This window comes from Stegastes partitus, unplaced genomic scaffold (assembly GCF_000690725.1).
Source record: "Stegastes partitus isolate 25-593 unplaced genomic scaffold, Stegastes_partitus-1.0.2 Scaffold426, whole genome shotgun sequence".
Classification (NCBI taxonomy): Eukaryota; Metazoa; Chordata; class Actinopteri; family Pomacentridae; genus Stegastes; species Stegastes partitus.
In genome coordinates, this window is record NW_007578157.1 from 397,313 (window position 1) to 420,403 (window position 23,091).

Here is a 23,091-nt window from a genome sequence, read left to right on the forward strand (position 1 = left end):
TTTTGAACCTCTTTTGATTAAATGTCAGTAGAGTTGGGCCTTTTTCTAGTTGTTTTGAGTCAGTCTGTGTCTTTTTGTGGTTGTTTGAGTCATCTTGTCGTCATAATTACCAAAGAATGCTGAAAAAAGAAATGAATGTGAAAGTGCCAAAAACTACAGTTCCTCAAATGGCCCATAGATGCCAAAAGTGAGTCAACCCTCATAGATGCCCCCAAGTTAAATTGCCCTCCTTTACAGCATAAATGAACATATTTACAGCCTGGTGCAAGAAACTGGCGAATTTTCCCTTTAGTAACCACTGTGCAAGGGTGAATTTTTTACAAGTGTAGTTAGGTAGTGATGCATAGATAAGGGCTTTGAGTGATACAGTACAGTCCATGGCTCACGTCCGCTCCATTCAAGCTCCACTTCAGAGTCAGTGATTGCACCTCTTTGTGGTGGTTTGATTGACAAAAAAACCCGTCAACAGTCACTTCAAACGGAAACTCTGAACCGTCAGGACTTGTGCCTCTGGGCCTGTGCCTGGTCCACCCTTTAAGTAATCCCTCCGTGGTTGGAGGGCATTTTCTGTTCGTACCCCTTCTCTGAATTTCTGTGAAGTCTGGCTGTTTCATGTGTGAGATTGGAAATGCTTTAGGTGTCGTTCCCACTTGACCCACATGTTTCCAATACATGTCAGAGAATCATCCTAAACTGTTTTCCTTTTTTTCCTTTAATTAAATAGGTAGTAGAGTTAATTCTGATTATTTTCAGATACCCTCTCCTCTGTTTTATATCTTCCTGTTCCTTCTTTCAGTTATTAATGTAGTTTCCTGATACATTTGCAGACAACACAGATGCATTTGTATATCTGTAGGGCTCATTGCGCTCTTTTATCTCCTCCACACATGAGGGGGCGTGGCTTCAACCGCTGCGTCATCTTATCAGGAAGAAACGCTCCAGTTTCCAGAGAGCGGAGGAGCGGAGGGAGTAAATAGCTGGAAGTAAGTAAAAACACTCATGTACATACTAACAGAAGCCACGTTGTGTAGTATAAGCTATTGTTTTATCAACTTGTACGTCTGTGTGTGCCTGCGTCGTCTTGTGTGTCCAGGAGAATAACTTTATTCGGAGCTTAAGTTTCCACGAGTTCAGCCAAGGACGAAAAGCAAGGTGGCTTCAACCCGCTCTCCTGTTTGAAGCAGAACTTTTATGTATTTCTGGCAATTTTAAGGTTTTCTCGCTCTCCGGTCAGCTTTAGCAAAGGACACACCGTTAACCGAGGCAGTTTCTGAACAGTCGCCGTTTTCTGATGAATTCGGCTCATAACTGGAGGAGAATAGAAGCAGCTCAATGAATATTTTCTCTATTTTTACAGCTAATATAAGAACCGCGGGGTAATAGCGGGAAGCGTGTAGAACCGAACAGAGTCTCATGAGTTCAGAATGAAGTTTCGCATGAATGGCAGACTGGAGAAGTTAATAATATGGGATCTGACTTGAAGTCAGCTTAGCTAGAACTAGCTACAAAACGAGCTGTTACTGTATTTAGGCTGCATAACATCCATTTATGCTATTATTGGCTGGCAACTCATTGGTTAGACAGTCCACAGTTAGGATCTGGGACATGCCATTTGAGACAGCAATAATAGGACTTCTGTGTTATAAAAATTAGCAGATAGAAAGCTGTTGGTCATTCAAACCTTAGCATTAGGATATTGTTCATATCTTCATGTTATGAAGTACATGCATTTTCGGGCTCATTCTAATGAATTTTCTTTTGATTCTCCTTTTTATTCCTTGACTGTACACTTTAAAAAAGTGGAGATAATATGAATAATGACCCAGTCCTCTCTCTTTAGGTTTGTCAGTGCATTATGCCTGATGAGATGTCGAGGCCTTTAATCCGGGGGAGAGGTGGAGGGGGAGGCTCCAGACACCTCGAAGCCTCTGTGTCTGAACCCGGCGCTCCGGTGATTGGCATCCTGGGTACGGGCGACTTCTCTCGCTCACTGGCCAGGAGGCTGGTGGCCTCCGGCTACCAAGTGGTGGTGGGGAGTCGAATCCCCAAACGCTCTGTGGCTCTGTTCCCCGAGGAGGCCGAGGTGACAAACACAGCGGCACTGACACTCACATTCACACTCACCATGTAATTGGTGTTTTTGTTTCTGTCCTTCTGGTGATAATTATACATTCCCTTGACTTTCCCCACCGGGGATAATAACTGTTGTTGTTAACCTGAATACGTATGTAGATAATCGTAGTCAGAGATGAGAGTCAGCTGTTGTATGGGAACAGTTTGAAGTGGTTCATGCATTAATTTTCAGGATGCCCTGTTGTACTGTCACACTGTTAATATCTGCTAATGTGAGCACTAAATGCTTTCAGACAGTCAGATAGTAATACATAGTGTTGTAGTCCCTGATTGACTTGTCAGCTGAATTTTTTTCTGGAAAAAGCTTTTGAGGATTCTGGTGCATCAGGATGTATGAGGAAGAAACAAACATTGGTATCTGTGAAAGATATACAGTATGTCAACGCATGTATAGTCATTTAAATAGAAATGAATCTGAATATATTTTAAGTCATTCTAAACTCTCAGAGCTGTTAGCTTAGTAAAAAGTAGTCCTTTTATGAGTAGTGCTTCCTTAGCTTTACAAAATGTGATCTAAAAGTTTAGGGACTGTGCCAGTAAGTATTAAAAACCTGATTTAAAATTGCCTGCCATCCCAGTTTCAGTCAAAGTCACAGGGAATGAAATCTAGTGAGTAGAAAGGATGTGGAGCAATGATTGTGTTGTTGTAGCCAGAAAAACCCCAGGTGCACAGTACATTGGAGTACTCGCATACCATGGCCTCACAGTTCAGGTTGTTTGCACTGAATGTTTTCTCTCAGACACCCTGTAATGTTACAGTAGAGCTCTGCCTCGACAGTCTGACCATGCTGTGTAATTCTCAGTACACAATCCCTTGAATATTGAAGAAACAGTGAGCGTACTCCTGATGCCTTGTCTAGTTTTGGAAACTATAAAAATTGCTGTTTCTTGTCTTGGTGGTAGCTGCAGACACCAGTGATTATCCTCCACATGAAGGTTGGATCATCCCCGCTGCTGACTAACATAGAATGAGACGTTTTCTTTTCGACTTCCGATTATGGACTATTAAGAAATCACAAAAGCGCACCAACCAGTGGTCACGAAAACAATATAACCATGTTGATGGCGCAGTGTCACATGGTCTTCTAACTTGAAGCTTTTTTGGACAAAGCAGCCCTCCTGCTGCATTAGTCACCCTGCTTGTTTTTCTGTTGCCTTTTATTTAGCTACCTTTTGGAGACGGAGGTTTAGTGGTTGAGTTTTTGTGGTTTTTGTTTGTTAGGTTAGTTTCTGTTGTATTGTGTTCTGTTTGGGAGTGAAGATCTGGGTTCTACAGTGTATGAGCTGGCTGAGCCTGACTCCCTCTAACCTGTTGCTGTTTTGAGCCAGGCCTCCTGACTCATTTTAGTAATTTGGCATTATCCATCCATCCATTATCTATACACCGCTTAATCCTCACGAGGGTCGCGGGGGTGCTGGAGCCTATCCCAGTCGACTTAGGGCGAAGGCAGGGGACACTCTGGACAGGTCACCAGTCCATCGTAGGGCCACACTTAGAGACAGACAACCAAGCACACTCACATTCACACCTACGGACAATTTAGAATCACCAATTAACCTCAATTAATTAACCTCTATACAGGACTTACATGTTTTGATTCCTCTGTTCCAGGTGACCTCCCAGATGGAGGCAGCAAACCAGGCAGACCTGGTCTTTGTCGCTGTGTATCCTGAGCACCACTCCACACTGGTGGACCTGAAGCCAGCACTGGCTGGAAAGACTCTGGTGGACGTTAGCAATGGTTTGCAGATCAACCGAGAAGGACCCTCCATCGCTGAACAGCTGGCCGATCTTTTTCCGGAGAGTTTTGTCGTCAAAGCGTTTAACACAATATCAGCCTGGGCGCTCCAGGTCGGACCTCGGGATGGAAGCAGGCAGGTAGGCTACATCGGCAGCTCTGATAGTTTAGCTTTATGGAGGTGATTATTCTGCCTGCAAATGGGATGCGACTAAGGTGTCAGACAGGAGTGAAAATCTCTGAAGATTTTTGTTTTTTTTTCCTCCAGGTTTTCCTGTGTAGTGACAGTCAAAAGGCGAAGAGCTCGGTGAAGCAGCTCTGTCACAGGATGGGCTTCATCCCCATTGATATGGGTCTCCTCTCCTCTGCTCTGGAGATTGAAAACATCCCCCTCTATCTGTTTCCCTGCTGGCGCATCCCCATCCTCTGCATGCTATCTTTGTTCATCTTTTTCTACCTGTACAACTTCACCCGTGATGTCTTGCAGCCCTTCATCACAGAAGGGAAGAGCGCTTTCTACAAAATGCCCATTGACACTGTGAACGTCACTCTTCCCTCTGTGGCCTTGGTGATGCTGTCGCTGGTCTACCTGCCTGGTTTGTGCGCCGCCTTGCTCCAGCTGTGGTCGGGCACCAAGTACAAACGCTTCCCCAACTGGTTGGACCAGTGGCTCACCAGGAGGAAGCAGTTTGGGTTGTGTAGCTTCCTGTGTGCAGTGCTACATACCATTTACAGTCTGTGTCTTCCTATGAGGAAATCTGCTCGCTTCGAACTGATCAACATGGCTTTAAAAAAGGTTAGATGAACCAACAGAAGGATATGTGTGCAGTTTAGCAAACAGGAACAATCCGTCAGGTTGTACAAAGGGAATTTAGATTTTTTGATCATTGTCTTAAAGACGTTGTTACTGTTGCACTTGTATTTAGTCTAAGCTTTAAAGCTGTACAGTTGGGTTCCTAAGTATTTGGACAGTGACACTATTTTCCTAATGGATTTAGAATCTGCAGTCATCATACGATTGACGTTTGGACTTTCAGCTTTAATTCAATGGGGTTAACAAAGATATTGCATGAAAGATTCAGAAACTGCAGGCATTTGTTTCACAGTCTTCAAAGTAATTGGACAAACTAACCTAATTATTAAAAAAAAGATCATTTTTATGCTTTAATGCAAATCCTTTGCAGTCTGCCTCAAGTCTGGAGCCCATAGATGTCACCAAATGCTGAGTTTCTTCCCTTGAGCTGCTTTTTCTGCCTCAGTTGCTGCTTGTTTGTGGGTTTTTCTGCCCTTAGTTCTGTCTTCCATAAGTGGAAAGCAGCTCAGCTGGGTCGAGGTCAGGTGATTGACTCGGTTATTTAAAAATCGTAAATGTTTTTGCCCTCAGGAGCGCTCGGGTAGCTTTTGCAATATGTGTTAGGTTGTTATTGATCAGTACTGCAAAGTACTGTCCAATCTGTTTTGACTGAATCTGAACCTGAGTAGAAAGTAAAACACCTCAGAATTCATCCAGTTACTTCTATGAGGGGTCACATCATTAGTAAACAACACTGATCTCCTGTGACCTCCCGACATTGCTGTGCATTCTTTCTTTTTAAGAATGTAGCAAATTGTTGATTTGGCAACTCGTAAGCTTTCTCGTATCTCTCTAATAGGTGTGTTTGTTTTTGTCCAGCCTACTGATGGCACCCTTCATTTGCATCAATGCCAGTAAACTCCAGGCCTTTAATCTCCTTAACTTGTCATAAAATAAAGATGTAACTGGCTGCGTCTGTCCATGACACAACTTGTCAGCCAATTGTCCAAATACTTTTGTAAAAAGTAGAGAGACCGAACAAACAAATGTCTGTATATCTGAAACAGTAATGGAATTTTTTTGTTAAATTACAAAAATGGTGTTGCTATGTAAATACTTTTGAACCTGACTGTACGAACCAGGAAATCTGTGTTGTAGTTGTTGGTAAATTAGGCAGCTATAGCAGCGAGTTATCGACAAAGAACATCAGATAAATAACAACAACAAAAAAATCCATAAATCCAGAATCATAAATGCAGCTTTATTAAGATGAATAAAAATTGTAATACAACAATAGAAACTAATAACTAACTCGATAAAACAAGCAATTTAAACAAAACTAGATTCTGATGTATCTCAAACATGAGCAGCCAGAACAGAGAGAATATACTTGTGCAGCAGTTGTTTGAATTTACCGAGGGAGCAGCAAACACAAAAGCTCTTTTTCTCAGTTGAGTGTGGACTTGTTGACTGTTCCTGGGAACAAAGCAAAAAGCTGTTTACACACTCTTGTTGAATACATTCATAGTGATAAGGTGGCTGTAACCCAAGAATCTTTGAATCAAATAATAGTGGTAGTATGACAGCGGAACTAATTAAGTGTCAACATGGATAATATCAGTGTGCGGTTGTGCTTTCATCAGCATATTTGAGCTCCAGCCAAAAAACTGCTGGCCCAATTTATTAAGAAATCTGATTGTCATCTGCACTCAGACAATCTGCCATGGACATGCTATCAATATTTATAGTGATGAGTGTCTTATTTGAGATAGACAAGCTGCTCTCCGACGTTCAGATTGTGTCATATTGTGCGTTATCCAGGTCAAGGCTGGCGTGGAGAACTTCTGGGTCGACGAGGACGTGTGGAGGATGGAGCTGTACGTGTCTGCAGGCATCATGGCTCTCGGGCTGCTTTCCCTCCTGGCTGTCACCTCGCTGCCCTCAGTGGCCAATACTATCAACTGGAGGGAGTTCAGCTTCGTACAGGTGCACAGTCGCACACGCTCGCGTACGACACACAAGCAGGCAGGACAATTGACACGCAGGCAGACAGGCGTCACACTGATGTGCAGACAGACGCACACTATGTCTCTAATGCTATATAGTGGAGGTCTTGCAGTCACACATATAAACACTGTGACTCCAAGTGTTTGCTCTCCTGCAGCTGCCCCAGATTTGCAGTTAAACTTGTGCTGTGACAAAGCCATCAGGAGTGTTGTGACTCAGTACGCAGACACACTCTTCGTCCTTTGCGCCTTAACTTCCCCCCTCCTCCTCCCCACCATCATGGCCTCCAGTTTTTCCAGGCCTTGCAAGTCTGCCTGTGCTGCTTTTTCCTCTTTCATCTTTCCGTAATCCGGTGGCCGTCAGATTAGTCACGTGCCGACAGCCGGTGCGATGAAAGGCAACTTTCTGCCCATTGCCTTAGGACAGTATGTTCATGTGTGCTCCGTGCTTCATGTGACTGCGTGTATAGAGAGAAGTGTTTGTGTCATTGTGTGCGTTAAAGCAAAAATCTGATTCAGAATCCACCGGTTACACACTGAGGTTCAACTTCAGACCTGCTGAAGGCATAAGCTTGTCCACTAGGCCTGCACATTTCAAATTAACTGTCATTACTTTTAGCATTTTGGAGTATCCATTTTATTTTTTTTTGACTCATTGAGCAACTGTAGAATAATAACTTCCATCCATCCATTATCTATACACCGCTTGATCCTCACTAGGGTCGCAGGGGGGCTGGAGTCAGCCGACTTAGGGCGAAGGCTGAGGACACCCTGGACAGGTCGCCAGTCTATCGCAGGGCAGAATAATAACTTATACAAATAAAATATATTATTGCTGTTTTATTATTCCATTAATATCAAGCTATCAAAAGTATCTATTCATATAATGCAGTTCAGTACACCAACATCCCACTATGACCTCAATAATAAACACAATTATCACGTCAACAACAGCTGAAAATATAAAATCTTCGTAAAAGTCGAACTTATGGCAGAGCAGTGCCCGTTCAGTGCACATTATGAGTATAGATAATTGCTTTAGTCAGACTTTACCTATGTTTACAGCAGCATAGGACGTAAAGTAAATAACAGTTTTTGGAAATTGTTCTATATATTTTCAGACGTATGCATAAATAGCAGTTTTGTAATTGCAGGTTGTGTGAACGACTGCGGTAGTCCAACGTTCGCTTCCTTCATCGGCGTCTCTTCCTTAAAGGACGATGTCTCATGCTTCTCGCTCTAAGCTCCCCCGGATGCCTCCTTTCTCCTCCTCTCCCCGAGGTGCATTTAAATAATTGGAAGCTCCTCCATGATGGCGGAGGGGAAATGAAGTCGGGGTCACAGGAGGAGAGAGGACGCGAGGAAGCATAAGTTAGCATAATGAAAAGCTCCAATGTTTCCATGAGAAGTAGTTGCTGTTTGACCACATTACACGGTAATGATCACTTCAGTGTAAGATGCAGCGGAGATTATAATTCATGAACAATTTGATTTATGCTTTGATAAACTCACTCTGTAGCGTTTTAACTTTCTTTGCCACATGAGAGTTAGAATAAGTAAAATTCTTCTCAACCAACAGCTGAATTATTTATGTCACAATGACAAGAAGACTCAATAAAGGATAGTTTACGTAACATATCACAATAACAATATTTATTTTATAGAAATAACAAAAGATGTGCATCAGTTTAAGTAGTGATGTCATACAACTACTGACCTCCTCTGGTTGCTACAGTAATAAACAGTGATACTTTAAGTGTGTTTTATCTAGGAAATGCTATTGAATTTAGTATAGGCAGGTACTAAATATTAAATGACTGTTCTCTAGAAACACCATGGCAATGCAGGTATTTTTTGTTTTTCTTGTCCATAACAATAATATATAATATTGTATAAATATATAACAGCAATTTAAAAATTTAAAAACTCCCTGTTAGTAATTTCACTGTGATTAAAAAGTCATCGCTCTTGTCAAGTTGAAATATTTCTGGTCCACTCAGCCTAGTAAGTCTGTAAACAAGGAAAAATTGAGCTATTTTTAACCCCTGGCCCCCACCAGAGTCAGCCCAGGGAAGTTTTTGTAATTAGTGGACCCTGAAGGCGCAGTATATGGCGAGTACGCTCACACATACACTAGTGGTGTTCAGTCAGGTCATGAGTGGTAGGTCAGTGTGTTTCCTCGGGGTCTGCAGTAGCCTCCAACACAGTGAGCTAATGTAGTGGACGGGCTGAGCTCTCTCTCTCTCTTTTTCTTTTCTTTTTTTTTTTTTATAACAATGTGGGTCATATATATTTAGAGGGCAGAATGATTTGAATGGTACGTTTCTAATTTTTTAATTAAAAATTTCCCAAAACATTTTACTGAGTAAAATATCTGAGCCAATAGGAATGATGGGAACACTACACGCATCTGATCCATGTTGTAAATGAGTTTAAATGCCTTCATCAGACTCCTTATCTTACAGTCCACACTAGGTTACTGTGCTCTGTCCATGGCCACCGTCCACACGCTCCTCTTCGGCTGGAATCGAGCCTTCGATCCGAAACAGTACCGCTTCTACCTGCCTCCTACCTTCGTCCTGGTCCTGATTCTTCCCCTCATAGTTCTGCTGGGCCGCCTGGCTCTCTTCGTGCCCTGCGTGGCCTTGCGGCTCAGACAGATCCGCCGCGGCTGGGAGAAGAGCCGACACATCCGCTTCATCCTGCCGGACGACGACTGCCGAAACGGGCTGGAGGATGTCAGCAATGTGTGAGAAACACAGTTTTTAGTGGTGTGTGGAAAAAATCAAAAGGTGTTGGAATCGGAAATCTTTCAGGTGTGTGCTCATGAATGCAAAGCACGTAGAAGATAAAAGATTTATGCGCTGTTGGAATGTATTAAAGGCTCGTCTCTTTAGCTTTTGGAGAGTTGTTTCTCAGCAAATCAGCTGGAAGACATATTTAGCCAGTAGAGGAAGGTCACCAACCTTATTGCACTATGCAACGTCAATAATGACTTTAATTTATTGTTTTCTGTTACTATTTTGAAGCATCAGTCCAAAAACGAAGAACAGTATTAGCTTTTGGATTAATTTAACGCCAAACGGCAGCTGTTATGCCTTTAATGAACCCGCTAAACAATTGTCCTTTCAATTAATATCGGTTCATAAGTGAGTTTTTCAAATACCATCTCCTCACTCCGATCATCAGTAGCAGACTTGGCTTTCCACTTCGCTTCCTCATTCCTCTCATGATTGTTTTCATGTATTATTTGCCTGCACTTGAAGTTCATTTTGTTCCATGTTGAGGACAAACCGACGTGGTTTCACGTTTTGTATTTGTGAGGTTGATTTGTTTTGGCATTTTCTTTGGCAATACTTTGAAAATCCAATGTGCTGTCATATTCACTTAAACTGTGAGGCACTGTAGGACAATTACTGCGATTGGGAGACAGTTTTAAAAATGCAAGACCCTTCCCAGCATTGTTACTTATCCTCCTCTTGACCTGACCCTCAACTCATTTATAATTAAACAAGACAAAGTTACACACTGAATATCATAACAGAACATTATTTTCACTATATGTGCTCCCAGTACACACACTCAAATTAGAAATGTGTATAATAAATAACATGTCCTTTTCCCAAAAAAAATTACTGCAACTTTCAAAGAGCCGCCCAACGCAAAGCTGACGACAAGCTCTCGTTTTTCACGTAAGGCAGTTCGGTTTTTACGTGCAAAGATTAATTTTTTTTTAGATGAGAAACACAAAAAAGAAAAAGAAAGACCCCGATTTCCAAATCTTTCTGACGGCTAAAAGTCCATCTCTGGTCATTGATTGAATGCCCAATGAAAAGAATTCCTTCCCAGTTGTTGCTTCGAGCACACCAGCTCACCAACAACTGTTATCCAGCACTCAAACTACTTAGTGCTACACATTATGAAGTTGTACTGTTGGAGTAATTCAGCCCTACGTGTTCAAACTATAAATTCTGGAGAAGACTAATGTTAGAGGAAGCCTTAACCTGCAAACTGACAGGGTTGGTTCTTTAGGTTAAATTTTTTGTCTCATGTTTTTGAGATTGTTGACGTTAACTGCTTATTTTGCCCATGATGTGTCTTCTACTGCATAGAAAACACCTTATGGACATGTTAAGATTTTAAAAAAGGTTATTCCTTATCTTACCAGCTTCCTGCTCGTAATTTTAGTACGTTCCCTTACTTCTCATGCTGTTCATATTGTGCCAACTGGAAACCCAAAATCTGAAGCGTTACTGCTGTGGGCGTTGTTGCATTTTCGAATGCAGGTGACTGTGCGCATGTTGTTGTTGTTATTTTAACATACATTACTATTCCGTTTAGTGTTGTACTACTCCAACCTGCTGATAGATCAAACAATACGCTCTTTGACTTTAAAAATCTCCGTGCTGTTACGTGATTCTTTGCTGTTTCCGCTCTGAACAAGAGAGACAGTCGGGCTGTCGTGTGATTTCAGCATTTCCACGTTTAATGTGTATTTTCTAATTTTTGTGTTCTTGCCAAAGGTGATTTTCTGTTATGTGAAGAGTCAAACTTAAGATGTTCTGATATTAGTTTACTGACATTGGAGTTTGCGTCTGTAACCATAAAGGCAGGAATATCTGAAATTTCTCGATGTTGGAATAAAGTATTCTTTGTACAAAAGTTTCTTTCACTATCAGATGTTTTCAATATTTGCCGAAGTGGGACTCAGTGGGTTGTGGAGATTTGATCAACTTCATGAAATGGGTGTAAACCTCAACTAAAATATATCTTTATTGTTTGGCTCATGTCCACTTTCACAACGGAAGGGAAAAACCTAAATGTGCAACAGCAATGAACTCATCACATCTTCACATATGTGAATGCTGCCATCTTGTGGTGTTTTTCTGCAACAACACATCAGGTACAGGCGTCCTCAAATGTATTCATAGCCTCCCATTAAAGAAGGAAAAAAACAGCTGTCACTGAAATAAGTTGAAATTGACAAAAGTAATAATAATTAAAAAATTTGATGAAAATCATGACATTGCTTTTGAATTGTGGTTCAACAGAACTATAAAAACAAGCACAATGGCAGCAATAAACTAATAATTTGTTGAACAACCCTTCACCTTTATTTTACCAGATAGAAATGTTCTCATTTGCAAACATGAGCTGGCCAAGAGGCGCCGGCAGGAACAAATACACATGTACATGACAGACACAAACAGACACATAAACAGAACATAGAACAAAATTAAACAAGGAAGAAGCATTGGGGCATGTGAGTGAGAAAAGATGTGTGTGAGGTGAAAGAAAGTGTGTGTGTATATGTATATATAGTATGTAAGTAAAATCTGGTGTGTTTTCTGTAACTCTCAATCAGACTTCTGCACCTGTTGACAGGTATTTTGATTTTGGCCCACTGCTTATCAGACAGTTTGTTTTTTTAAATTATTCTTTTCAACCACAATTCAAAAGCAATGTCGTATTTCACTAAATTATAATTTAGCAAATTTTTATTTATTATCACTTTTTTCAGTTATTTGAATGACTATTGTGAATTTTGCCTTTTCTTTAATGAAAGGGTATGAATAAATTGGAGGACAACTGTACTTGAGAAAAAGACATTTCAGTGACAGGAGGTAGGAGAACACATGAAGGTGATGGAATCAAAGGGTGTGGTGGCCATCTAAAGCTGGGGTGTCCAATCCTGGTAATCCACAATCCTGCATGTTTTAAATGTTTCCCTCTTCCAACACATCTGATTCAAACGATCAGCTCATCATCAAGCTCTGCAGATACCTGATCTCGATCCTGATCATGTGAATCAGGTGTGTTGGAAGAGGGAAGACATGCAGGATTGTGGCCGTCGAGGACCAGGATGGCACACCCATGATCTTAAGGAAAAGAGTTTCTTCATCATAGGCAACGGTTGCATTTGAAAATTAAGGTTTGTTCTGTGGAGTGCATGTAATGACAGATGTTGCAATAATTAGTAAACTATTCGTCTTCGTTTCCAGCAGTTTTTTTCTCACGCCACTGACTTTAACCACCTCCCACTTTCTTTTCCTCAGCAACCCTCCCTACCAGCATTATCTTTGTAGGACCAGTTGGACCAGCACTCATTTCCAACTGAAGAGCAGAGCAGCAACAAGGTGTGTCAGCTTCTCACTGCAGTCATGACCGTAAGTATGAACACTTTTGAATGTAAACCTTTTCTGTAATGTTCAACCAAAGGTGTATGGTGTCAGTAAATGATCTCTCAGGTATTCAGGTATGTTAACTTGTCTGTAGCCGCAGTGAGATTGTTGGGGAGCTGGAATCTTTCTACATGTGCACAGATTTGTAAATGGTAAATAGTCTGCACTTATAAAGCGCTTTTCTACCTTTGCGGCACTCATTTTGCGTTTCTCATTCACACACCAATGGCGACAGAGCTGCCATGCAAGGGAGCAACTTCGGGTTCGGTGTCTCGACTGTGGAGGGGCGGGGGATCGAACCACCAACCTTGCGATTAGAGGACAACCCGCTCTACCACCTGAGCCACCGCCGCCCAGTTCATGAAACTTTAATGAGATCTGTGTTGTAATTATGGGATAAGACTGCATTGCACAATAGGGCAGATGGAGATTAATTAATTTTGTCTCATCTTGCAGGAATCCTTTGAAAAGGCAGCGGAGGAGGTGAAGTACATAGGGAAACCACTACAACCTGTTGAAATGGCCGAGCTGTATGGTTTCTACAAACAAGCCACGGTTGGTGATGTTAACACTGGTGAGTAACTTTACTGAAAATGTTGAAACACCGAAGGTGACTGTTCTGCTGTGTCCAGAGTTATCTGTACTTTTGCAAAGGGAGACGTTAAAGAGGGTGGGGTGGGAACAAATGAGGTCCAACAAGTTAGGTGTCATTTTATAACTGATGCCCAGACTGATACGTTTATACGTGGGCGTCTTGTGTCTTGGCATTCTTATTCGCAAAAATCTTTTATTGACGCTTGGCATGTGTTTTTTATTTATTTATTATAAATAAGGGATGCAAAGCTTATGAAGAACTTAGTTTCAGATCTTTAGTATTTCCTAAAAACATTACTTATTCATGACTACATGAGCAGACATCAAGCAAAAACAGCTCAGAAAAACAAAACCAGAATCTCATTTCAAATAGATGAATCTAAAATTGTGTTTCAATGCAGGATCCCATTACACATGGTGGAATGTAACTAATTACTGTTACTGAAGTACTCAACTTAAGTACACATTTGAGCTGTTTGTTTTTCCCCGTTCATGCTGCTCCACAGCATTTAATGTACAGCTTTAGTTACCATACCGATTAACATTAGAGATTTAAAGCAAACAAAAAAAGTTACATTCGCTCCACCAGCAACACTGCTGCTTACAGATTAATGCCTTATAAATACATTTACAATAATATAGTGTGTTGTTGTCATGGCCATAGTATTATATATACACTTGAAACCAGAGGTTTATATACACTGTATAAAAAGACACGTCGCCTTTATTTTTTCACTGTCTGACATTAAATGTGACTAAACTTTTCCTGTTCGAGGTCAAGTAGGATTTCCAAAATTATTTCTATTTGGTAAACGCCACAATCATGAAAGAGAGAATTTTTTAGAGAATTATATATATTTTCAATAATGTGTGTTTTATCTCCCATCAAGGCCGAAATGTGACTTCAAAGTCTACAATTCTGAAACATTCTTGTTCATTAGTCTTAAACTACTAAAATGTAAATATGCTGAGTCTAGACATAATCATAATGCATATCATATATACATTTGTAATTGTAAAATGTAATTCCTGGAATTCAGGGAACACACAGGACATGACCTCAGAGGGAGCTATAACCAAGATGAAACAGTCACGGGGGGATTCGGGGACTCTTGTCACATTACACATACGTACTTGTGTCATTTTTACTTTCCATTTCTGATACAGTGTTAAAATGTTGCTGTATGGCCTTGTTCGAGAAAACACAACTATACTTAAAATGTGTTATTGATGTTTGCTTTTCTATCCACAGAACGTCCAGGGATGTTGGACCTGGCAGGAAAAGCAAAATGGGATGCTTGGTTTGCAAAGAAAGGTCAGAATGATGGCTCCTTTAAGGAAAAGGAAACAAAACTCCATAAATCAGCTAAAAATAACATACTGCAAAACCTTTACATTTAAAAATGTAATTTTGGGGAAGATTATTCTTCACCAAGACTACATTTAAAAAGATGTAACAGTCTGCATTTAAAAATACATTCCAAACCTAAGCTTGGCTACATCACATTGTTGCTGCAAAAAACCAAATGCTTTGTTTGTTTTTGTGTCTCTACCAATAGGTCTGACCAGGGAGAAGGCAATGGCTGAATATGTGACATTCGTGGACCGTCTCAAGGAAAAATATGGAATGAGTTAAACAAGTCACCCATTTGTTTACTACATTTGTTCTTACTTCAAAATAGAACAGATGTAGAACTTATCTGACATGTTGCTGCAATATTTAAGTATACATGCTCTAGAGCGATGCTAATTTGATTCATTTCCGGCATTTAAAGGAACAGGTCATCATTTTGCGAACTTTAAGTTTTCTTGCTGAAAGCATGTTTGTATGTGTGTCTGCTGGTTATAAAGCCAAAGCCAGCAGGCATTTAGCTTACCTTTGCATTAAAAGTTGAGGTGGAGGAAACAGCTAGTCCATCCATCCATCATCTATACATCGCTTAATCCTCATTCGGGTCGCGGGGGGGGGGGGGGGGCTGGAGCCTATCCCAGCTGACTTAGGGCGAAGGCAGGGGACACCCTGGACAGGTTGCCAGTCAGGAAACAGCTAGTCACAAGGTTAATCTGTGTTTCCCCTGTAAGCCCTGTTGGTGCAACCAGCCCCCATTGGCTCTTGATTGATATTTAGCATACAGACATCAAGGTGTCATCAATTTACTTGTTTCTCACAAAAACCAGCAAACAAGTACATTTCCTAAAATTCTGAACTATTCCTTTAAACGCGGACACACTCAGAGCATCTGTATACATGACTACTGGCAAAAATAAAGACTTGTTCTTAAGACTTCTGTTTCTGTTGTCCACTTCGTAAGTAAAATGTCCCAGAAGTTCAACACCTGCTGCTTTTATCTAAGGAAGAAACGGCCTCAGTCCCACAGACGTTGGCTGTTTCTCTAAAAAAAATTAATACAGCATCTGGGTTTGAAAAGTGAAGCCAAAGAGGAGTTGCCTTGAAACCCGCATTCTCCCTAACAGCCAGCAGGGGGAGACTCTGGTTGCAAAAAGAAGCCTGGTTGTACGGAGGTTTTTGAGAAAATGACCCAACTTCTCACTTGATCAGTTGTGATAATGTGAAGATGATGAAGAAATTCTCCGCAGATACCGTCTTGTTGATTTATAAAGAAGTTTATTTAAACAAGTTCAATATCTCAGACGCCTGTGAGAGGATTCAAAGCCCAAAAGAATCACCCTCCAGACCAACCGTAACCATTGGCTTATATAGGGGAGTTGTTTATGTAAAACTAAGGGGAGTCCCATTCTCTAAACAGTGTGATGACCCTCCTTCAGCAATCTTTACCTTGGTCACTCCAATCTTTAATCTTTAAGGCCCATAAATACCAAACCAGGTGTAACCTTTTACCTGGGGACCACTTCAAAGTCCATGATATGGAATACCAGATACCACAGTTGCCACATTACACATTTTTTAATTAGTTTATGATAATGATAATGATCGGGATCATTATCAGGCTTCTGCAGGGCTTGATGATGAGCTGATCATTTGAATCAGATGTGTTGGAAGAGAGAAACATCTAAAACATGCAGGACTGTGGCCCTCCAGGACCAGGATTGGACACCCCTGCTTTAGATGTACATACTTTGTTTGACTGAAAGTTAATGGTGAATAATGTTTGTTGTATATCCAGCCTGCAAAGGTTTGTTTTTGGAGGAAAGGAGTTTATGTGCACTGTAGCTTTGGAGAAGCTTCGTCAAGTGGAAAAATTAGATAAGATAAACTTAATTGATCTGGAGAAATTTACAAGAATGACCCTAACAATTTTATACTGCTGCCATCAGGATATTGGGGATGTTTGGCTTATCCTAGCAAAAGTTTACCGTGTTCAAAGGGGTATTTTAGCGATTTTACACAAAATGATCAGTTTAATTGCCACAACCAGTCGTGATTGATGTCGTGTCTGTGGGCGAGGACGTCTGAGAAAAATAAATGTGGGGATGTCACTGTGTCTAAAAGACTGGGCTGAAACGTTTTAAAATATTTTAACAGAAAGTGATGAATTTGAGGCATTACATTTGAAAGACATTTATTCAGATGTACGAAAAAGAGCTGTCAGATTGCATTATGGGAAATGTAGGAGCTAGTGTTTTAGACGTTCTAATTACAAAAGGTCAAGATAGCTTGACAACAATTTTCTCTTTATCTCCCTAACCATCCAGCTGCAGTGAAGAGCAACTAAATACTACAAAGCTGCAGTGCCTCTTAATTCAGTGCTGAAAATAAACTGAAGTACTGACCAAACAAACCAATTGATAGTACTGCTGTATTAAACACTCAAGCTGCAGGACCAACTGACTGCCAGCACTAAGCCACGGTCCATTATGTAGCAAAGGGGAGAAAACGAGCCAATCCCACTTGGAATCACATCTCCACAGTGTCCACAGGGAGTCCGCTGGTCGTTGGGCTGCCTGGAGAACAGGGCAGCAGGGAGACCTGAGTGTGAGGAGACCCGCTGTGGCTGATGGAGCCATGTTGCTGCCTACGCCGACTGGGCAGCGGCTGAGTCAGCCTCCACCTCTTCCACCGCCTCTGAATCTCATGCTGCACCTACACAAAGGAACATAGATCCCCAATTTGGGACACACTTCAGGAACTCACATTTCATTTTATTCATTCTAAAAAGCGTACCTACCTCTCCGTTCATGAAGCAGTAGAGGACAGCAACCACAAACCCCTTAGAGATGTGAGGAGAGAAACATCAGAGTGTGTTTGTCGTTTCTTGGATGATGTGTGTCTCTTAAACATACGTGTGATTTTACCTGTGTGGAGGACAGAGCCAGCTCTGCAAAGGTCCATATCTTAAACACAGAGCTGCTGACTTGAACAGGTAAGAAAACAAACAGGATGTAGTGCAGACCAAACAGAGCCACCAGAAAAAACGTGGATTTGATCAGTCGCCTGAGGAAAGAAAAACAAAAAGAATTTTCCCATCTGTTGCACTTATTTCTGTGATTGTGATCTGAATTGTTGTACTGACAGCAGCTAGTTTGCTAAAACCATCTCGACTGAAGGCTCTACAATCTCTACAAGAACGCTTGAAAGGTTGTTACGAAAACATCTAGCTTCAGATAGCAGGTTGCTGTTGAATAGGTATTTTCCTGCAGCATCCTTGTGTTTGCCTCTGCCCTGTAAAACTAACCTGCTTGGATAAACAGCGAATAGGAACAATTTTATTCCCTTACCAATACTTTCCCCAAATACACTGCCTTTTACATATACAACATGACATGCAACAGTAACTACTCACTTATACTGGCTGAATTCACTCCTCTGTGCATCTGGCATTCTGAGTTTGCTCACCAGTATTCCCAAAATGCCCAAGAAAAAGATGAGATTCATCTGAAGGAATAAAACCAGCATTTAGTCCTCAAATTTTCAATGTACATAGTTGTGTGTTAAATGTAAAGACTCATACCTCTCTTATATATGTTTGCTGAATATGAAGCCAACACAAGCAGCTGATTAGCTGTATGTGTGTGTGTGTGTAAATGTAAGTAAAAAAGGGAATAAAGTCTTTACAGATATAGTCAGAAGGACTGGAACTCGAAGAATCCACCAAATCCACTCATGTCTCCTGGTTTCCCAACAGCTGTGACAAGGAAATGAGAGGTAATTGTAAAAGCATTCTATATGATAATGTAATTGCTGTAAATAAATGTGCAAACCAGATTTGAACCCCCCTTACCCCTCATCTTCATAAAAATACTTAGCACACCCCCAGGAGACAATAACAATCAGCGGTAAACCTGTGTGATGAAAAACATCTTGGTTAAATGTAAAAAGGCACAGAGATGATACTGGGCTGTGATTATGTCCTGTCACTCTCCTTACCCCAGCTCAGGACGATGTACCAGGCCAGGTGTTTCTTCAGGGAGAAGAAGGAGCGGCTCACCAGGGTGAAGAGAAAGTGACCCTCCGCCAGCAGCCAGCTGTAATTCGCAAGGATGGAATAGTTGGAAAACATCAGCACGACCTTACAGGTCACCTGCCGCACATAGTGACAGAGGAGAAGATGAGTTAAGTATTGGTGTTTAAGCTTTGGAGAAAAAAAAGTTAATCAGCACCACCTTGTGGAAAAAAAAAATACTGCATGAAATATTAATCTAACTGAATTTTCTTATCTATTTTCGCTGCTTTAAATTCCTTTGACCGTTTTATGGAAACATGGCCATTGTTCTGTTACAGACTAAACAGTTTGATCTGTCGAGCTTTTGCTTTCATGATTTTTTCTGCTTCTTGCTAATCACGACGCTACAGCAGGCAGATAACTTGGACGTAGGGCGGATCCTTTATAATGCATAATTTTAAGCCTTAACAAAAGTTAAAATCAAGTTAAAATCACTCCTTGTACAGTTGTCACGAATGAGGAAATTAGCAGTGGAGACCAAAACAGTTTTTCCATTTCTGCTGTAAAGTTTTGCATCTGTGGGGACTGGACGGCAACGTGGTGCAATTGGTTAGCACTGTTGCCTCGGCAAGAAGGTCGCCGGTTCACATCCCGGTGGGGGCACTGGGCTCTTTCTGCTTTTGCATGTTCTCCCCGTGCAGCGTGGGTTCTCTCCGGGTTCTCCCGCTTCCTCCCACAAAACATGTTGAGCTTAATTGGTGATTCTAAATTGTCCGTAGTTTGAGTGTGCTTGGTTGTCTGTCTCTAAGTGATAGACTGGTGACCTGTCCAGGGTGTCCCCTGCCTTCGCCCTAAGTCAGCTGGGATAGGCTCCAGCCCCCCATGACCCAAGTGAGGATTAAGTGGTATACAGATAATGAATGGATGGATGGATCTGTGGGGACTGACCCACATTTAGAGGGAGCCTCAAGCGATCATTTGAGGAACTGCACTTTTCATTCTTTCCACTTGGGCTTATTTTTCAGTCCCAGAGATTGTTGCCTGCATTTAAATACTGATCACTTCACACCAGCTGACTTATTTTACAGAGCAAATGTACAGCATGAGAAAGAGAGTCCATTGTCCATCCATACCGGGTAATAGTCACAGTGATAGAGCTCTTCGTTCAGGTGAGCGTCTCTGACAAAGATGAAAATGGCTCTCAGGATGAAGGAGATAAACAACTGGATGTGAATGTAGTTCCTGGTACAGTGCAGCTTCCTGAAGAAACATTAAAATTCAACACTTCAAAGTTATTTGATAATCCCCAGCTTTAAAGGGCAGATTCAACAGCGATTCAATCTAAGATATGCAGCAAGAGGTGAAAAAGGAAGGCCGGTGCAGGATTTCATACAGTTATCTGTGATTAAAAGAGGGACAGTGGATAAGAGAAAAATGTTTCTCACCTAAACAGACAGAATATGGCGATAGCGATGGTGAGAGAGATGAGGGAAAGTGTGTATCCGACTGTGTACATGGTCTTCACGTAGGAGAAATACAAATGGGAGTCTGAGGACTGAACAAGGGAAAGTGAACAATGTTCAATTACTTTCCAAAACAGTAGGATTTGGCAGTATATCTGAGACCATGAATCATCCACATATTATACTAGATGCTGGGTCTGACTCAAACTCAGTTCAGTGTGAATTATTCAGCCTGAAGGGAGTGCAGCGGTCCATAGACCAGAGACGCAGGTCTAGCTGAAGCCAGATATCACATTTATTTCACATATTTTGCCTATTTCCAGTGCTGAGTTGCTGATTGTGTATAAAGTTAGATTTACCCCACTCATTCAGTACTCAGGCACATGTGTGGCATCAGTCTTCTCGTCTAACTTATGGCAGGTGTTTTTCTCAGGTTGCTCAGCTGTTTTGAGAAACTAAAACTCAAAACTGGCTCACATTTTTCAAGCACCTCCAGAGATAAGACTGCAGTTAGCTCAAATAGTATTTGGTCACCGCACATCTGAGTGTATCTAATTACATATGGGATAAACATCCTGTATTAGATGTGTATTAGAGAGTAAAGTCAAGTCATTGTTGCGTATACAGACCATTTAAAACAACAGATGTTGACTCAAAGTGCTTTCCAGTAGAGAAATACGAATAAGCTTCCAAATGTACCCTACAAGTTTACATATTAAGATTAAGAATGCACAATATTTTACACAAAACTAATTTAGATATTACACCAAAATGCTACAGTCTCATATATAATACAAGTTTACCAGACTCATTTAAAAATTAGGACCTCGCATTATTCCATATAAACAGATATACCCGACAAATTCAAAAAGCAGAAACTGCAAACCTCTCCAAGAAACTGCAGTGTCTCATTGAAAGTGTAGCCACATGCATCTTCATGCGGGACCAGCAGATCCGTCCAGCCATTGGCGGTGCAGTTGCGTTCGACTTTACCTAAAAAAAAATGAGCAATGAAATGACAGCTCTGTCTCTTTGAGTGTGAAAATTGAGCCAACCATCAGGGCACAGACTGTATTCTCAAATATAATGTCATACAAGGGGACAAGGGTGAACACAGCATCTATGTGTGAGCTGCAAAACCACTCATTTCCCTTTAAGGCTCTGTGATAAACCTCTGGCGCTGCAATTATTATTATTTTTTGATGAAATCTATCACCCTCATCTCCAGACAAATACCTAACACTACAATGTGTTACCCAGAGTCTCTGTGTACACAAAGATTTTATGGCTCAACGCTTGGATAGACAGCCTGAGCGGGACAAGTTCTATCAGCTCTTTATGAAAACAAATTAGTTTCCAGGCACATATCTAACCAGTGCCATGTCATATAGATGTGGTATAGCATGGTATAGATAATGGGTGTCTGTAAATGTGTGTCGCTGTTTGTATTTTACCTTCTGAATCAAAGAAATCTGGACAGGGTTGAGAAACTGTTTCCTCAAGAGAAGCAGGTGGCCAGCAGTTCAGGTCGTCCCACATTCCCTTGCAGTGAACGCTGATATTTTCTTAATAGACAAACCAGATATGAGTGTTTTTATTTGCAAATGCAAACAAGGCATAATAAGTAAAAAATGAACAATTTCATGCTTTAACTGCAAGGTGAAAACTACAATGCGACCATATCTGGATTAATCTCCCGAAATATCTTCAATATCTTGAGTGCCTTCTGTGTTTTGGCCTGTGGATTTCAGTGTGCATTACGTGATGTGACCACTAGGTGTCACTAAAACACTGCAGCAAATTTCTGTCGGTTAAAAAAAAAAGCCTAAATAAAAGTTTTATTTTATTTCAGAAATCCTGCATTTTCTCAGTGATAACGTTCATTGAGTAGCAATTTTGATTTACTCTTAATAATAAAACAAACAAAAAAAAACATCACAATAGGGAGGAACCGAAGAATTAGAAAACTGTATTAACTTACCTGTTGCTTTGTGTGACATTAAAAGTTGCAGGTCTTTCATGCACTTTTCTTCCTCTTTCACAAGATTCACATGAGGATGACAACCCGATGACGACTTTACCTGCAGTAAACGGATTTATTAATGTTCCTGTTCTTGTGAGTTACCCTAGATTTATTTTAAAAACGCGTCTTTTTTTGCTCACCTGGTGTAATAGCAACACCCCAATAAGTCCAACTTTTTTCATTTTGTCAAACAGATTCCCCTTTCCCATCAGGATGTGTACCCACGTCCAGACCTCAAGCTGTATATCTGATTAGAATGAAAAGCAAGCATCCTGCCATACCGCAGATATATGAGGTCTGATAATCAAACATGGGCTGATAATCGTGTACAGTACTCCACAGGACCATCTGAGGAGCGCTTTCTATCAAGTTAGCTTCAATAAGGTCCGGGCTTGACTTTCAAAATAAAATATTACTTTAGTGGAACAGGCAAATGTATGGCAACAGCGAGCATATTTACTACCGTCCCTACAGCAAATGCAAATTTTAATTCATACAATACAATTTAACTAGGCAGTATATGCTTAAACAAGTAACAAAAAAAGCAGGAAACGTCACTGTATGTTGTATGAGTTTTGTTTTGAAACCGGAAATAGCGAGCATTTTTATCTAATTTTGACTAACTTGACGCAGTTTAACAGACCGTGTAGTCAACCAATCATATTCACCCATACATTGTTGTCCTGCCTCTTCAGAGCACCTAATGTCGCCATGGTAACAGCAGTGTTTGACGGTGGGCTGCAACGGGAGAAAGGTGTATAAAGTAAATGCATCCGGTACGAAAACACACGCAAT

The 23,091-nt window shown here is 41.0% G+C and overlaps 3 protein-coding genes across 3 annotated transcripts; 2 read left to right on the forward strand and 1 right to left on the reverse strand.

Annotated features, from left to right (window-relative positions):
- The first annotated feature begins 905 nt into the window (after positions 1 to 905).
- On the forward strand, positions 906 to 11,333 carry LOC103360323 (metalloreductase STEAP3-like). Its single transcript, XM_008286029.1, has 6 exons — positions 906 to 983; positions 1,841 to 2,083; positions 3,746 to 4,012; positions 4,141 to 4,668; positions 6,487 to 6,651; positions 9,137 to 11,333. The coding sequence occupies exons 2-6, from the start codon at positions 1,856 to 1,858 to the stop codon at positions 9,422 to 9,424; spliced, it is 1,476 nt and encodes a 491-aa protein (XP_008284251.1). The 5' UTR covers positions 906 to 983; positions 1,841 to 1,855; the 3' UTR covers positions 9,425 to 11,333.
- A 1,404-nt stretch (positions 11,334 to 12,737) lies between these two features.
- On the forward strand, positions 12,738 to 15,731 carry LOC103360324 (acyl-CoA-binding protein). Its single transcript, XM_008286030.1, has 4 exons — positions 12,738 to 12,838; positions 13,310 to 13,427; positions 14,700 to 14,762; positions 15,007 to 15,731. Exons 1-4 carry the CDS (start codon positions 12,833 to 12,835, stop codon positions 15,081 to 15,083), a joined length of 264 nt encoding a protein of 87 aa, XP_008284252.1. The 5' UTR covers positions 12,738 to 12,832; the 3' UTR covers positions 15,084 to 15,731.
- Positions 15,732 to 16,984: 1,253 nt separating this feature from the next.
- sctr (secretin receptor) lies at positions 16,985 to 22,990 on the reverse strand. Its single transcript, XM_008286031.1, has 14 exons — positions 22,971 to 22,990; positions 22,437 to 22,568; positions 22,255 to 22,354; positions 21,728 to 21,838; positions 21,160 to 21,266; positions 20,256 to 20,365; positions 19,944 to 20,070; positions 18,795 to 18,948; positions 18,649 to 18,709; positions 18,483 to 18,552; positions 18,211 to 18,302; positions 17,723 to 17,861; positions 17,596 to 17,637; positions 16,985 to 17,510 (listed from the first exon to the last, which is right to left on the reverse strand). The coding sequence occupies exons 2-14, from the start codon at positions 22,503 to 22,505 to the stop codon at positions 17,325 to 17,327; spliced, it is 1,368 nt and encodes a 455-aa protein (XP_008284253.1). The 5' UTR covers positions 22,506 to 22,568; positions 22,971 to 22,990; the 3' UTR covers positions 16,985 to 17,324.
- Between the last annotated feature and the right edge of the window lie 101 nt (positions 22,991 to 23,091).

Bases quoted from the DNA above. Each gene is read 5' to 3' on its own strand.
- LOC103360323 (XM_008286029.1), top strand. From the start codon at position 1,856: ATGCCTGATGAGATGTCGAGGCCTTTAATCCGGGGGAGAGGTGGAGGG. The intron at 2,084-3,745 runs GTGACAAACACA...CCTCTGTTCCAG, and splicing joins TGTTCCCCGAGGAGGCCGAG to GTGACCTCCCAGATGGAGGC. The intron at 4,013-4,140 runs GTAGGCTACATC...TTTTTCCTCCAG, and splicing joins CTCGGGATGGAAGCAGGCAG to GTTTTCCTGTGTAGTGACAG.
- LOC103360324 (XM_008286030.1), top strand. The intron at 13,428-14,699 runs GTGAGTAACTTT...TTCTATCCACAG, and splicing joins GGTTGGTGATGTTAACACTG to AACGTCCAGGGATGTTGGAC. The intron at 14,763-15,006 runs GTCAGAATGATG...CTCTACCAATAG, and splicing joins TGCTTGGTTTGCAAAGAAAG to GTCTGACCAGGGAGAAGGCA.
- sctr (XM_008286031.1), bottom strand. From the start codon at position 22,505: ATGGGAAAGGGGAATCTGTTTGACAAAATGAAAAAAGTTGGACTTATT. The intron at 21,267-21,727 runs GTAAAATACAAA...ATTTTTTTTTAG, and splicing joins AGATTTCTTTGATTCAGAAG to GTAAAGTCGAACGCAACTGC. The intron at 18,949-19,943 runs GTATGGATGGAC...TATGTGCGGCAG, and splicing joins ATCACTGTGACTATTACCCG to GTGACCTGTAAGGTCGTGCT.